General features: G+C 54.1%; 1 protein-coding gene across 1 annotated transcript in view; it reads left to right on the top strand.

Moving 5' to 3' along the window:
- LOC119594485 (long-chain-fatty-acid--CoA ligase 4-like) overlaps positions 1-12742 on the top strand; it is a 39635-nt gene extending 26893 nt beyond the window's left edge. Inside the window, 2 exon segments of the mRNA XM_037943521.1 lie at positions 10251-11281; positions 11284-12742. Coding sequence (XP_037799449.1) covers positions 10258-11281; positions 11284-12278 — 2019 coding nt within the window. The 5' untranslated portion in view covers positions 10251-10257 and the 3' untranslated portion in view covers positions 12279-12742.
- Positions 12743-13284: the final 542 nt, after the last annotated feature.

Genomic DNA, 13284 nt, shown 5'->3' with positions numbered 1-13284 from the left:
AAAGGAGAGAGAAAGAAAAAGGAATGGAGAAAGAAGGAGCAATAGAAAAAAAAAGATAGAAAGAAAAGGAAATAGAAAGAAAAAGACAAAAGGAAGAAAGAAAGAGAAAGAAAGGAGAAGGAATAGTAAGAAGAGGAAAGAGAAAGACAGAAAGACAAAATAAAGAAACACAGAAAAAGAGGAAGAAAGAAAGAAAGAAAGAAAGAAAAATAATGAGAAAAAGAAAGAAAGAAAGGCAGCGAAAAGCAAAAGGAAGGAGGGAAAAGAAAGAGAAGGAATGGAAGAAAAAGGAATAGGAAGCCAGAAGAAAATGAGAGAAAAAGGAATAGGAAGTCAGAAGAAAATGAAAGACGAAAGGAGGAACGAAAGAGAGAAAGAGTCGTAAATTTCGCGAATTTTCCAGGACATATTTTTGATTCTTTTTGGGATTCCGTTTTGACGAACAAAGGCCTTCCCGACGAAACAAAGGGAACATTATTTCGGCTTCTTAAGTGTTCTTGATTAAGTGTTACTATTATGCGCTCCGCTGAGTTGCCGTTTCTTGGAAAATAAAAGAGGTTTAAACATTTCGGAAGAAAATAGGGTAGCTCTCTTGGGGAAAAAGGCGGGGCTGGCAAATGGATGCTATGGGAGTTCAAAATTAGTATTATTGTTATTTATTTTTTTCTTTTTCGGGAGCTAGTGTACTTCTGAAGTGTGATTTTTTTTTTCTATTTATTTATTCATTCATTCATTGCTAACCGGAAGTTAGTGGACTTGTGAAGTGTTGGCAGGTCTCTGTACAAACCGGAAACTAGTGTATTTATGTTGGGACTTGGTACACTTGAAGGGTTTCTCTCGTGTTGGCAGCACTGCACAGCGACCTGTCTTAACCCCCTGGTGTTAGGCTGTAGTTTGACCTGGGCTCAGCGTGACCCCCGTTTTCTTGGCTGACCGGGAAAAAGAGGTTTTGCGTGAAGCTCCAATTAATAACTTGAGTTGTTTGGATTTATTTATGTCTCTTGCCTTTTCATTATTGTTTCGTGTTTTTTTTTCTGGGTTTTCTGAGTGTTCGCTCCATCCTTCTCCCTGCTCTTCTCTCGCTCTACGCTTGTTCCTTGTATAGGACTTACTTGGAAAGATGAGAGACCAAACGCACAGCGCACACGATAAATGCAACCGCACTAACACAACGCACACGGCACACGCACACAGAAACACGCACAAACTGCACACGCACAAGCTCACACGTACTCGTCCACGCACACACAACACCCACACACACACACACCCACACACACACAACACATCACAAACACACACACACCACACACACACACACACACACACACACACACACACCAAGGACGAGAGAGAGATACACACAAACAAACACACAAACAAACAAAACAACAAACAAACACAACAAACAAACAGACAGACAGACAGACAGACAAACAAAAGAAAAAACAAACAAACCATCAGACACCGGGAGACCATTGTGATAATACACAGATATTTATATATATAGAGAGCGAGGAAACAAGAGGAAGAGAGGGGAGCGCGAGAAAGAGAAGAGAGTAGAGATGGAGCGAGACGAGAGAGAGAGAGAAAGAGGAATATGATGAGAGAGTGATATGAGAGAAAAAAGAAAGAGAAAGAGAGAGAGCGAGGAGAGAAGAAAAAGAGGAAGAGAGAGGGAGAGAGAGAGAGAGAGAGAGAGAGAGAGAGAGAAAGAGAGAGAGAGAGAGAGAGAGAGAGGGAGCGAGAGAGAGAGAGAAAGAAAGAGAGGAAGCGAGAGAGAGAGAGAAAGAGAGAAAAACGGAGTGAGAGAGAGCAACGGAGACACAGAATGACCGACCCACAAACAGAGAGAAAGAGCGAGTGTAACACCCCCTCCCCCCCTCCCAGCCTTCCCCCACCTCCCGCGCCGCCAGAGTCAGTGAAGTGTTCCCAGCGCCGCGGAAAAGAGCCAGCACGGTACGAAATAAAGATTCCTGAACAGTCATCCTGCGCTCTGGATGGCAGCGGGAACAGGCGCGTCTCCCCGCAGGATTTCCACGTTTGATCAAGTAACCAAACAGGTTTCGCTCTCTCGCTCTCTCTCTCTCGCTTTCTCTCTCGCTCTCTCTCTCTCTCTCTCTCTCTCTCTCTCCTCTCTCGTCTCATCTCGTTCATTCCTCTCTCCTCTCTCGTCCTCCTCTCTCTCTCCGCATCTCTCACCTTCTCTCTCGCTGCTCACTTCGCTCTCCTTTCCTCTCTTCTCTTCCCTGTTCTCTCATAACGCTAACTCTCTCTCCATCCGTCTCTCTCACTCCTCTATACCACCCTCACCTCCTCTTCTCTCTCTTCCCCGTCTGACTCTCCCATCTCCCCTCTCCTCTCTCTCTCCTCTCATCTCCGGCTCAAAACTCGACGATCCAAAAAATCTCTTCTACTCCTCTCCTCCCTCATACGGGTCCTCTACAGCCCGTCTCGGCTCCTCTCCTCTCTCTCTACTTCCCCATCCTCCTTCCCCTCTCTACTCCTCCTCTCTCATCCCTCCCGCCTCTCTCCTCCTCTCGCTTCCTCCCCGTCTTCGGCCCCCTCGCTCGTCTCTCTCTCCCCTTTCTCACTCTCTTCTGTCTCTTCTCTCATCCTCTCATCCCTCCTCTATCTCGCTCTCTCTCCTCCCCCATCCAACTCTTCTTCTCCCTCTCTCTCTCTCTCTCTTCGTCTCTTTCCATCAAATCCTCATCCTCTCAAATCTCTCTCGCTCTCTCCTCTCCCAACTCTCGTCCGTCCCATTCCTCCTCCGTCCCTAACCTCTCCCCTTATCTCTCTCTCCTCCTCTCTCCTCGCACTCTCTCTCTCTCCTCTCGGCCTCGCTCCTCTCCCTCCTCTCCATCCCCTCTGTGCTCCGGCCATTCTCGCTTCCGCTCTCCTCTCCTCCGCGTTACTCACTCTACTCTCTCTCTCTCCCTTCGCCTCCCTCCAACACTCTCTCTCGCCTCCCCATCTGCCTCCCCTCGTCTCTCTCTTCCCCCCATCTCTCCTTCTCCTCTCACCTCTCCCTCTCGTCATCTCCTCCCTCTCCATCTTCTCTCCTCTCATCGTCCTCTCTCTCTCTCTCACTCTCTCTCTCTTCTCCTCCGATCCTCCCGCTCTATCTCTCTCGTCCGTCCTCTCCTTCCCTCTTCTCCGCTCAAGCTTCCTCTCCATCCATCCTCTGTCCCCCTCCCTGTTCTCTCTCCCCCCCCACTCTCCCCCGCTTCCTGCTCCCCCTCTCTCATCTCAACTCGTCGTTCGCACTCTCTCTCCCCTCCGCTCTCTCAAGGGTCTCGTTCGCCTTCTCAACACATCTCTCTCATCTCGATCCCTCTCAGTTGCCTCTCTCTCTCTCCCCGACTCTCTCGTTTCTAGGTTCCATCTCCCTCTCTTCTCCCTCCTCTCTCTCTCTCTCGTCGCCCACTTCATCTCCCTTGCTCTCTCTCCCCGTCGCTCTCTCTCCCGTCCTCATACTTCCCTCTCTACTCTTCTCGCTCTCCTACCTCCCAAGCCCTACATGTTCTCACTCCCCCTTCTCTCCTCCATTCTCCTCTTCTCGCGTCTCCCTCTCGCTCCTCTTTCCGTCAAGACATCCCGCCTCAGTGTCACGTGCTACGTTCTCTTACGGTCGGGGGGGACTCCCTCGCACGGCCAGGCTCACAGTCGATCCCTGCTCTTTTTTCTCATCTTTTACATTTTGCTCTTCCTTTGCGTCCTCTTTTCCTCCCAATCACCTCTCTCTCTCCTCTCTCCTTCTCGTCACGCTGTCGTCCCTGCTCTACGATCAGCTCCGCCAGAAAAACCATCCCTCGTAAATCCTCGTGCGCTTCTCATCTCTCCCTCTCACCCTCCCTCCGTCCCTCCCCTCTCTCCTTCTCTCTCTCCCATCCTTCCTCATCCTCCTCCCTCTCCCTCTCACCTTTTCGTTGCATCCTCTCCCTCACGACTATCCTCCCCCCTAACTCCCTCATCCCACCCCCTCCTTCTCCGCTCCCCCAATTTCTCCTCTCTCTCCTCTCATCCCTCTCCTCTCCCCTCTCCATCTCTCCTCCCCTCCCCTACCCGATCTCCTGTCTCCAGTCTTCTCCCTAACCTCTCCCTCCCATCCCTGTCTCTCCTCCCGAAGATCTCCTCTTTCCTCCGCTCACGGTCTTGCTCCTCCTCATTACTCCCGGTCTCCTCTCTCCATCATCTCCTCCCTCTCTCTCTTCCCTCTCTCTCTCCTCTTCTCCCTCCTCCTCCGTCGTCGTCTTTCTCTTACCCCTTCACCCTCCTCTCCTTCCTCCTCCTGCATTCTCTCCTTCATCCTCCTCTCAAGCTTCTTCGGCCCTCATTACTCTCCACTCTACTCCCTCTCGCGTCTCTCTCCTCTCTCTCTCTCCCCTCATCCGCTTCCCCTCATCTTCCGTTTCTCTCTCCGCTCATCCGATCGGCTCTTTCTCCTCACTCTCTCCTCTTTCTCCTCATCCTCTCTCCTTCTCCCACCACTATCTCTCGGTCCTCCTCTCTCTCCTCCCTCTCCCTTCATCTCCACTCATCTTCCTTCTCTCTCCTCCTTCTCTCTCTCTCTCCTCATGTCTCCTTCCCTCTCTCAGATCCTCTCTTCCTCGTTCATCCTCTCTTCATCTCTCCCCTCTCCTCTCGCGTCCACTCCTCTCCTCTCTCAGCTCTCCCTCCCTCGCCTCTCCTTCCGCTGCTCGTCGTCCCCCTCTCTCCCGTCCTTCTCTCCCTCTCTCTCTCACTCTCACTCTCATCTCATCTCTTCCCCCCCCACCCCTCCGCATCTCCTCTCTCTGCTCTCCTCCTCCTCTTCCTCTCTCTCTGTCCTTTCCTGTCTCTCTGTCTGTCCTCTCTCTCTCTCTCATCTCTCTCTCTCCGCTCTCTCACTCTCTCTCTCAACTCTTCTCTTCTCTCTCCCCTCCCTCCTCTCTCGTCTCCATCTCTCCCTCCTCTCTCACCTCTCGTCTCGTCTCCATCCCGTCCCTCCCTCTTCATGCCTCTCTCCCTCTACAACTCTCTGTTCTCACATTCTCCTCTCCTCGCTCGTCTACTCTACCTCCTCCTCTCACATCTCTCTCCACCTCCTCTCTCTTCTGACTCCTGTCTCTACCCTCTTCCCCGCTCTCCTCTCTAATCTTTCCCTCCGGTCCTCCCGCCTCCCCTTCTCTGCCTCTCCTCTTCCCCCCTCTCTCGCTTCTTCCTCTCTTCGCTCATTCTCTCTCGCTCTCCTCAGTCTCTCTTCTCTCTCCCTATCCTCCTCTCTCGTCTCCTTTTCAAACTCTCCTTCACTCCCCTCTCCACGCATCCTCTCTCTCTCTCCTCTTCTCCGTCCTCTCCACTCCTCTTCCTACCTTTCTCTCTTTATCCTTGCTCCGATCCCTCTCATCGCTCGTTCCTGCATTCTCCTCCTCTCATCCCCTCCCTCTCACTCTCCCGCTCTCCCTCTCTCCTCTCTCTATCGCTCTCCCTCTCTCTCCTCTCCCTCCCTCTCTCTCTCACCCTCTCTCTCTTCCATCTCTCCTCAATTCTTTCCCCCCCTCTCTCCTCCTTCTCTCTTCTCTTCTTCTCTCATCCTCGCTCATCTCCTCTCTTCTCGCCCTTTCGCTCCTTCTCTTCACTCGCTCGCTCCCCTTCTCCTCCCTCTTCCTCTCCTCTCTTCCTTCTACCTCTCTCCTCTCTCTCTTCTCTCCTTCTTCAGAGCTTCTCCTCCGCTCCTCTCTTCATCAAATCGCTCTTCCTCGACACTCTCTCTCTTCTCCCCTCACCCTCTCCCTGCTTGCCTCCCTCCTCTCTGTATCTTCTCTCTCTCCATCTCCTCTTCTCTCACCTCTCTCCGACGCCTCATCTCCTCTCTCCCGTCTCTCTCTCCCCACTTGTCTCTCTCTCTCCCTCTCTCTCCTCCTCATCTCTCTCTCTCTCTTTCTCTCTTCCCTCTCCTCCCGGCTCATCTCTCTCTCTCCTCTCTCCTCGCCTCATCCGATCTCTCTCTCGTCTCCTCGCTCTCCTCCTACTCATCTCTCGTCTCTCTGCTCCATCTCTGTTTTCTCTCTCTTTCCTCTCTCCACTCTCGCCTTCTCTACTCTCCCTTCCTCTGTTTCTCCCCATGTTCGCTTCTCACGTCCACAGTCTACTCTCGTTCTCTCTCTCTCGTCTCTCTCTCTGCTCCTCTCTCTCCCTCTCTCTCCTCTCTCCCTCTCTTTCCTCTCTCCATCCCTCTCTCTCTCTCTCCCTCTCTCCCTTTCTCTCTTACGCTCATCCCTCTCTCTCTCCTCTTCCTCCCCGTCCTCTCTGCTCCTCTCCTCGTCTCCTCATCCCCTCCTTCCCCACATCTCCCCCCTCTCGCTTTCCCCCTCTCCTCCCTCTCTCTCTCTCTCTCCCTCTCCTCCCTTCCCGCTCCTCCCGTCTCTCCTCTCGTCTCTCTCTCTTCCTATTCCCTCTCTCTCTCTCTCGTCCTCCTCCTCTCTTTCTCTCCTCTCTCTCTCGCTCTCCTATCTCCTCTCTCTCTCCTCGTTCTCTCCCTCTTCTCATCTCCTCGTCTCTCTCCTCCACCATCTCTCTCTCACCTCATCGCTTCTCTCCTCTCTCTCCCCTTCTCTCTCCTCGTCCCTCTCTCCCTCTATCTTCTCTGTCTCTTCTCTCTCTCTCTCTCTGTCTTCTCTCGTCCCTACTCTTCTCTCCTCTCTCTCTTCTCCTGCTCCGCTCTCTCTCTCTCCTCTCCTTCCTCCTCTCGCTCTCTCTTCCTCCCTCCTCAAGTTCTCTCTCTGCTCTCCCCTCTCTCCTCTCTCTCCTCTCTCTCCCCTCTTCGCTCCTCCTCAATCTCATCGGCTCCTTCTCTCTCTCTCCTCTCCTCTCTCTTCTCCCTCTCATCTCTCAATCCCCATCTCCTCTCTCAGTCCCTCGTGCCCTCTCTCTCTCTCGATCCTCTTCACGTACCATCTCGCGCTCGTCCTCTCCCTCTCTCTCTCCCTCCTCCGTCTCTCCCCTTCTCTTTCTCCACTTCTTCGCATCTCCCTCTCTCCTTCGAGTCCCTCTCCAGCTCTCGTCTCTCCTCTCTTATCTCTCTCTCATCTCTCTCGTTCTCTCCTCCTCTCTCCCTTCTCTCTCCTCATCTCTCCCCTCGCCTCCCTCCTCTTACCCTCCCTCCCCTCCCTCCCTCCCTCCCTACTCCTTCTCCCCCCCGCCCCCCGTTCCCTCCCTCTTCTCCCCCTGCCTTCCGTCCCACTCCCTCTCTCCCCCTCCTCCTTCCTCCCCTCCTGCTCCTCCCCCCTCCCACCTCTTCTCTCTCCTCCTCCTCCCCCTCCCTCTCATCCCCCCTCCCCCCCCCCCCCTCCCTCCCCTCCCTTCTACCCCCTCCTCCCTCCCCGCCCCTCCCTATCTCCCTCCCTCTCCCCCCACTCTCCCCTCCTATCTCCCTCCCTCCCTCCCGAACCCCCTCCTCACCCTATCCCTCCCTCCCTCGTCCTCCCCCCTCTCTCCGCTCACGCCCCCCTCTCATCCCTCCCCCCCCCGCGCTCCCTCCCCGCGCCCCCCCTCCCCCCCCTCCTCCCCCCCCCTGTCCCTCCCCTCTCCTCCCTCCTCCCGCCCCCCTCCCCCCCCCCCTTCCTCTTCCTCCCCCTTCTTCGATTCCTCCTCTCCTTCATCCTCACCCTCCCCCCCCTCCCTCTCATCTCTCCTTCCCTCTTCTCCCTCCCCCTCTCCTCTCCCTCACATCTTCGCCCCTCCCTCCTCCTTCCCCTCCCCCCCCTCCCTTCACCTTCCTCCTCCCCCCCCCTCTCTCCCTTCCTCTCTACCTCTCTCCCTCCCCCTTCTCCTCCCCCCCCCTCCTCCCCCCTTCCTCTGCTCTCTCACTGGTCGTTCCCTCTCTCTTCTCGCTCAATTCTTCCCCCCCCTCTCTTCAAGATCTCTTCCTCCCTCTCTCCGTCCGTTGTTTCCGTCCTTTGCCTCTTTACTCTTATTCCTTTTTTCTGTTTCATTGCCCCTATTTATTTTTAAAAATATAGTTTCCTTCTTTCTTTCTGATGTCTGTTCTGTCTCTTCGTTTGGCTTCTTTGCTGTTCCTGTCCCCTTCCATCCCGGCTTTCGGTTTTCGTGGCTTGGCTGTTTCGGCGGTGGTCTTCGTGGCTCTCCCCGTTAATTATCTCCTTATCTCCCCCTCTTTATTATCTCCCCCCTATCTTCCTACATCCACTCGACAATACAAAACACAGACAAAATCCTCTCTTATCTCTTGTAATTTGTCCTTTTTTGTCTTTTAGGGGGTTGTTCGTTGTTGTTTATATGGTGACTACCTAGAGCTTCGTACCCGTCGGCGGTTGAACATTCTTTCTGTCTTCCTGGCTGTTGTCCGGCGTTTACTACTTTACTGCTCTCTTACTCTTTTACTTCCTTCTTCGTGTTCCTTTCTTTATCTGTATTTTCTCAGGTTTTCTTTCTCCCTCTCCATTCGTCTTTCCTCCCCCTTCCTTGCTATTCTCGGTTTTTCTTCCTTTCCTTCCTACTCTTTTCTTCTTCTTTCTCTCTTCCTCGCCTCTTTCCTCGCGCCTCTCTCCCTCGCCCTCTTTCCTCCTTACCTCTTCTTTTACTTTTGCTTTCGTCGCAATCATTATTTATCTTCTTTCCTTTTTCCCTCTCTCCAGCACTCTCTCTCTCTTTCTTTCTTTCTGTCACCCTCTCTCGTATCTCTATCTCTATTTCTGTCTCAGTCACTCCCCCCCTCCTCTCTCTCTCTCTCTCTCTCTCTCAGTCTCTCTCTCCTCTCTCCCTCCCTCCTCCCTCACTCCCTCTCTCTCTCTCTCCTCTCGATCTCTTCTCCTCCTCTCGTCTCTCTTACTCTCTCCCCTCCCCCCCGTTTCTTTTCCCTCTCCTCTCACTCCATCCTCCCTCTCTCTCGTCCCTCCATCCCCCCTCCCCCCCCCCTCGATCTCTCCCTCCCGTCTCCTTCTCTCTCCTCTCTCTCTCCTCTCTTCCTCTCTCCTCTCTCTCTCGTCTCATCTCATCTCTCCCTCTCTCTTCTTCTCACCCTCCCTCCCTCCCTCCCCCTTGCTCTCTCGTTTTCCCTTACCATCTCCATTTTTTATGATAATTAGGCATTAGCTGTCCTATTAAATCACATTACAAGCCCAAAGTATTTTTCTGTCTTCCTTCTCGCCATGCATCATTTTTTATTTTCGTTATTTATTATTGGTTTTACGTACGATATTTCATCCGGACTGACCAGTGTCCGATCAACCCCCCCCCCCCCGGCTGCTTGCTCCATTTTCTATTTTCTTTTGCCTCCTTTTCTCTTTTCCCTTCCTTCTGGCCTCCTTCGTTTCCTGTTTATATATTAACATCCTACCAGTTTCCTGAATCTCCCCTCGCGGTCCTTTTCTCTCTTTTATTTATTTTCTTTTTTGTTTGTTTGTTTGATCTCCTTTTCCTTCTTCTCTACCTCCTCCTACTCCTCCTTCCTTTTCCTACTCCTTCTGACGTCATGCCCGGAAGTCTTCGGAGTTTCGTCTCTCTCCCTCTCTTTTTCTTTTCTTCTCCCTCCTTTACCCCCCCCTACCCCCTCCTACATACACACATACCGTATCATTATCATCATTAGGTAAGTCCAGGCAAGTTGTTGTTATCGTGACCGCGTGTGACCCCATCCTGCTCCTGGTTATAAGAAGCCGATAGTGCGATGGAGACCTTACTCTGGAGATGCGTGGTGTGTTAGGCTTCTAGTGCAATTGCTGACGAAGTGAGGGGCATTAGCCGACTGATACTTCCGACCACTGATTCTTGAAACAACTAATGCTTAGGGCGTGTGGTACGTGAGGCGGCCGGTTCGGCAGCGGCCCACTGTGTTAGACACGTTATACTTAAGAACGTAGGCCTTCGCCCGCAGGCACCCTCGGTAATTAGGAAGCCTCGGGCGGTTGGTAATGACAGAGGGAAAAGGAAGGGGAGGGAAGGTAGGAGTCTTACAGTGTTGTGTATGTATGTGTGTTCACGCGCGCGCGCACGCACACACACACACACACACGCACACACACACACACACACACACACACACACACACACACACACACACACACACACACACACACAAACACACACACACACACACGCGCGCGCGCGCGCACGCACGCACACACAAACACACACACGCACGCACAAACACACACACGCACGCACATATTATCAAAATCTTCCTAACCTCCTTTTTCTCATTGACTTCAGTATCGCTTCCCGAAAGCTGACCGATTTTTCCTCAGTTTCAGGATGGTGATTCGTGGAACGAAGACGGAAGGCGGATGGTACGTGAAGGCGAAGCCCAATGGCGAGCCGTACCCCCTGGACTCGCGTCTGGCGCCCTTGTTTCGTGAGGCGGGCGTCAGCACACTGTCGGGGGCGCTGCAGTACGGCGCCTCCACCCACGGCTCCAAGCCCTGCATGGCGACGCGGCAGATCCTGAGGCGCGAGCGCGAGGAGTCCAACGGCAAGATGTTCGAGAAGTTGCAGCTGGGCGAGTATACGTGGCTCACGTACTCGGAGGTGCAGGAGAAGGCGGTGAGCGTGGGCCTCGGCGTGCGACAGCGGGGCCTCAAGCCCCTAGACCGCGTGGTGATCTTCGCCGAGACTCGAGCCGAGTGGCTCATGTCCGCCATGGGCTGTCTGCAGCACCGCATCTCCGTCGTGACTCTGTACACCACCCTGACGGACGACGGCGTGGCCCACGGCATCAACGAGACGGGCGTGCCCTTCGTCTTCACCTCATACGACCTCCTGCCCAGGGTGACACGGCTTCTCTCGAAGTGCCCGAAGGTGAAGACCGTCGTGGTGATGGAGGACCAGATCGACGGCCTCGGAGACACGAGCAAATTTCCTGCCAACGTCAGCCTGGTGCCCTTCAAGGAGCTGGTCACGAGGGACGCCAGCTGGAGCCACATCGACACCCCGACGCCCCAGGCGGATGACACCGCCATCATCATGTACACGAGTGGGTCCACGGGCACCCCGAAGGGCGTGGAGCTCTCCCACACCAACATCCTGACGAGTGTGATCGCCTATTCCGTCCAGATGAACGTGGGCCCCGGGGACCGGTTCCTGGCGTTCCTGCCTCTCGCCCACATCATGGAGCTGGCCTCCGAGATCGCCCTCATCTCCCTGGGCGCCACCATCCAATACTCGTCGCCGCTGACGCTTACCAGCACCAGCCCGAAGGTCATGAAGGGCACCGATGGGGACGCCAAGGTCGCCAAGCCCACGGTCATGAACGCGGTGCCGCTCGTGCTGGACCGCATCATCAAGGCGTCTCGCAGAAGGTGGAGCAGCAGGGCTGGATCAAGAGCTTCATCTTCAACGAGGCCGTGAGGTACAAATTCTGGCTGGAGTACATCCCCTTCACCTCCTACTTCATGGACTACTTCATCTTCAGACGAGTTCAGGAGGAGCTGGGCGGGGAGCTCAAGCGCCTGGTGGTCGGCGGCGCGCCTCTGTCGCCGCAGACGCACGACACCATGCGGGCCATCTTCGGCGTGTCCATCCAGGTCGGCTACGGCTCCACGGAGTCGGCCTCGTGCATCACGGGCATGGACGAGGACGACGTGAACACGGGCCACTGCGGCGGCCCCAACCTCGGCGTGCTCATGAAGCTGGTCGACTGGGAGGACGGCAACTACAAGGTCAGCGACAAGCCGTACCCTCGCGGCGAGATCGTGGTGGGCGGCCCCGTCGTGGCCAAGGGCTACTTCAACCTTCCGGAGGAGAACAAGGCGGCCTTCTACCAGGAGAACGGCATCAACTGGTTCCGCACGGGGGACATCGGCGAGATCAACGCCCTGGGCGCTCTCAAGATCATCGACCGCAAGAAGGACCTGGTGAAGCTCAAGCACGGCGAATACGTGTCCTTAGGGAACGCGGAGTCCAAGCTGAAGACCCTGTCCAACGTTGAGAACATCTGCGTCTTCGCCGACTCCACAAAGGACAAGACCGTGGCGGTGGTGGTGCCCTCCGCGGACCGCCTGCGCAAGGTGGCCGAGAGCGTGGGCATAGGGGGCGAGGTTTCGATCGAGGACCTCTGCCACCACGACAAGGTGAAGGAAGCCCTCCTCAAGGAACTCCAGAGCCACGGGAAGAAGTGCGGCCTCACCCGGTGGGAGGTTCCTGCCGCGATCTACCTCACCCTGGAGCCATGGACGCCCGACACCGGCCTGGTCACGGCGGCGCTCAAGCTGCGGAGGAAGCAGCTGTGCTTGCACTACGAGAACAGCGTCCATGATATGTACTCGCGGCTGGACTGAGAGGGGCGCCGGGAGGGCGTGCGCTCGTGAGGCTCCCTCGGAGGGCCGGGCGGGAGGCTGCCGGGCGGCGGTGCGTGAGGCGGAGATTTGTATATAAGGAATGTTTTGTGTATATAGAGACAACTTCAAATTATGCGCGGCCATGATGCCAGAGCAGCGGTTACTCCTGCCTCCAAGGAAAGCCAAAACAGCATTACTCAAATACAAACCAATACTGTGGTTTGAAAAATCAACCAATTCCGACATCCCCAGACGCCCGTGTCGAGCCCAGGACACAGCAACCCGCTCATGGCCTTGCCGATTTTATCCGAAACTCTTGCCTTAAGAAACCGTGTCTCCTTGGTGCAAACCGTGCCGTAACGTGGCGTAGCGTGCTGAAGCGTACGTCACGCCTGAGGGACCTGCTTATACTCTTGTGTACATATTTCACTGCTGTTAATCCCCATCAGATGGTTAAATATAACTATATACATATAGCTCTTAAGTACGTAGTATGTGATATTACATTAGTCATATCTCTCTGCTCATTCCTTAAGTGCACCCACTGTATCACCTTTTCTCAAAGTAATATATTTACTGTAACATCGTATATTTGACAATTTGTGTCTATACTTCTATTTGCACCTTAGAGAAACTCTGAATATTTTATATTTTATAACGTTGCGTGAATTAAATTAATGAGATATTGACTTTTTTTTTCTTATCTCTTGAAGACGGTGAGATCGCATGTTCTTCTCTTCTCTCTGTGTCTTCGTCCTGAACGCGATGAGAAAGAGAGATTCGCGCTCGGAGTGGGGGTGGGAGGGTGGGGATAAGGCGGGAAGGGAAGGATGGGGGGGGGGGTGACCATCGCCAATTTGTAAAGGTTGACTTCGCCTTCCAAAGGTGCTATTCCGATTTCCCATTGTGTGTGTGCGAGCGTGTGCGGTGCGTGCGTGCGTGCGTGTGCACGCGCGCGTGTGTGTTTGTGTGTATATGTATGTATGTATGCACCATCAGTACTTAA

Source organism: Penaeus monodon, chromosome 3 (assembly GCF_015228065.2).
Source record: "Penaeus monodon isolate SGIC_2016 chromosome 3, NSTDA_Pmon_1, whole genome shotgun sequence".
In the NCBI taxonomy this organism is placed as follows: domain Eukaryota; kingdom Metazoa; phylum Arthropoda; class Malacostraca; order Decapoda; family Penaeidae; genus Penaeus; species Penaeus monodon.
The sequence above is the reverse complement of the archived record's forward strand: the minus strand, read 5'-3'. Positions and strand labels throughout refer to the sequence as shown.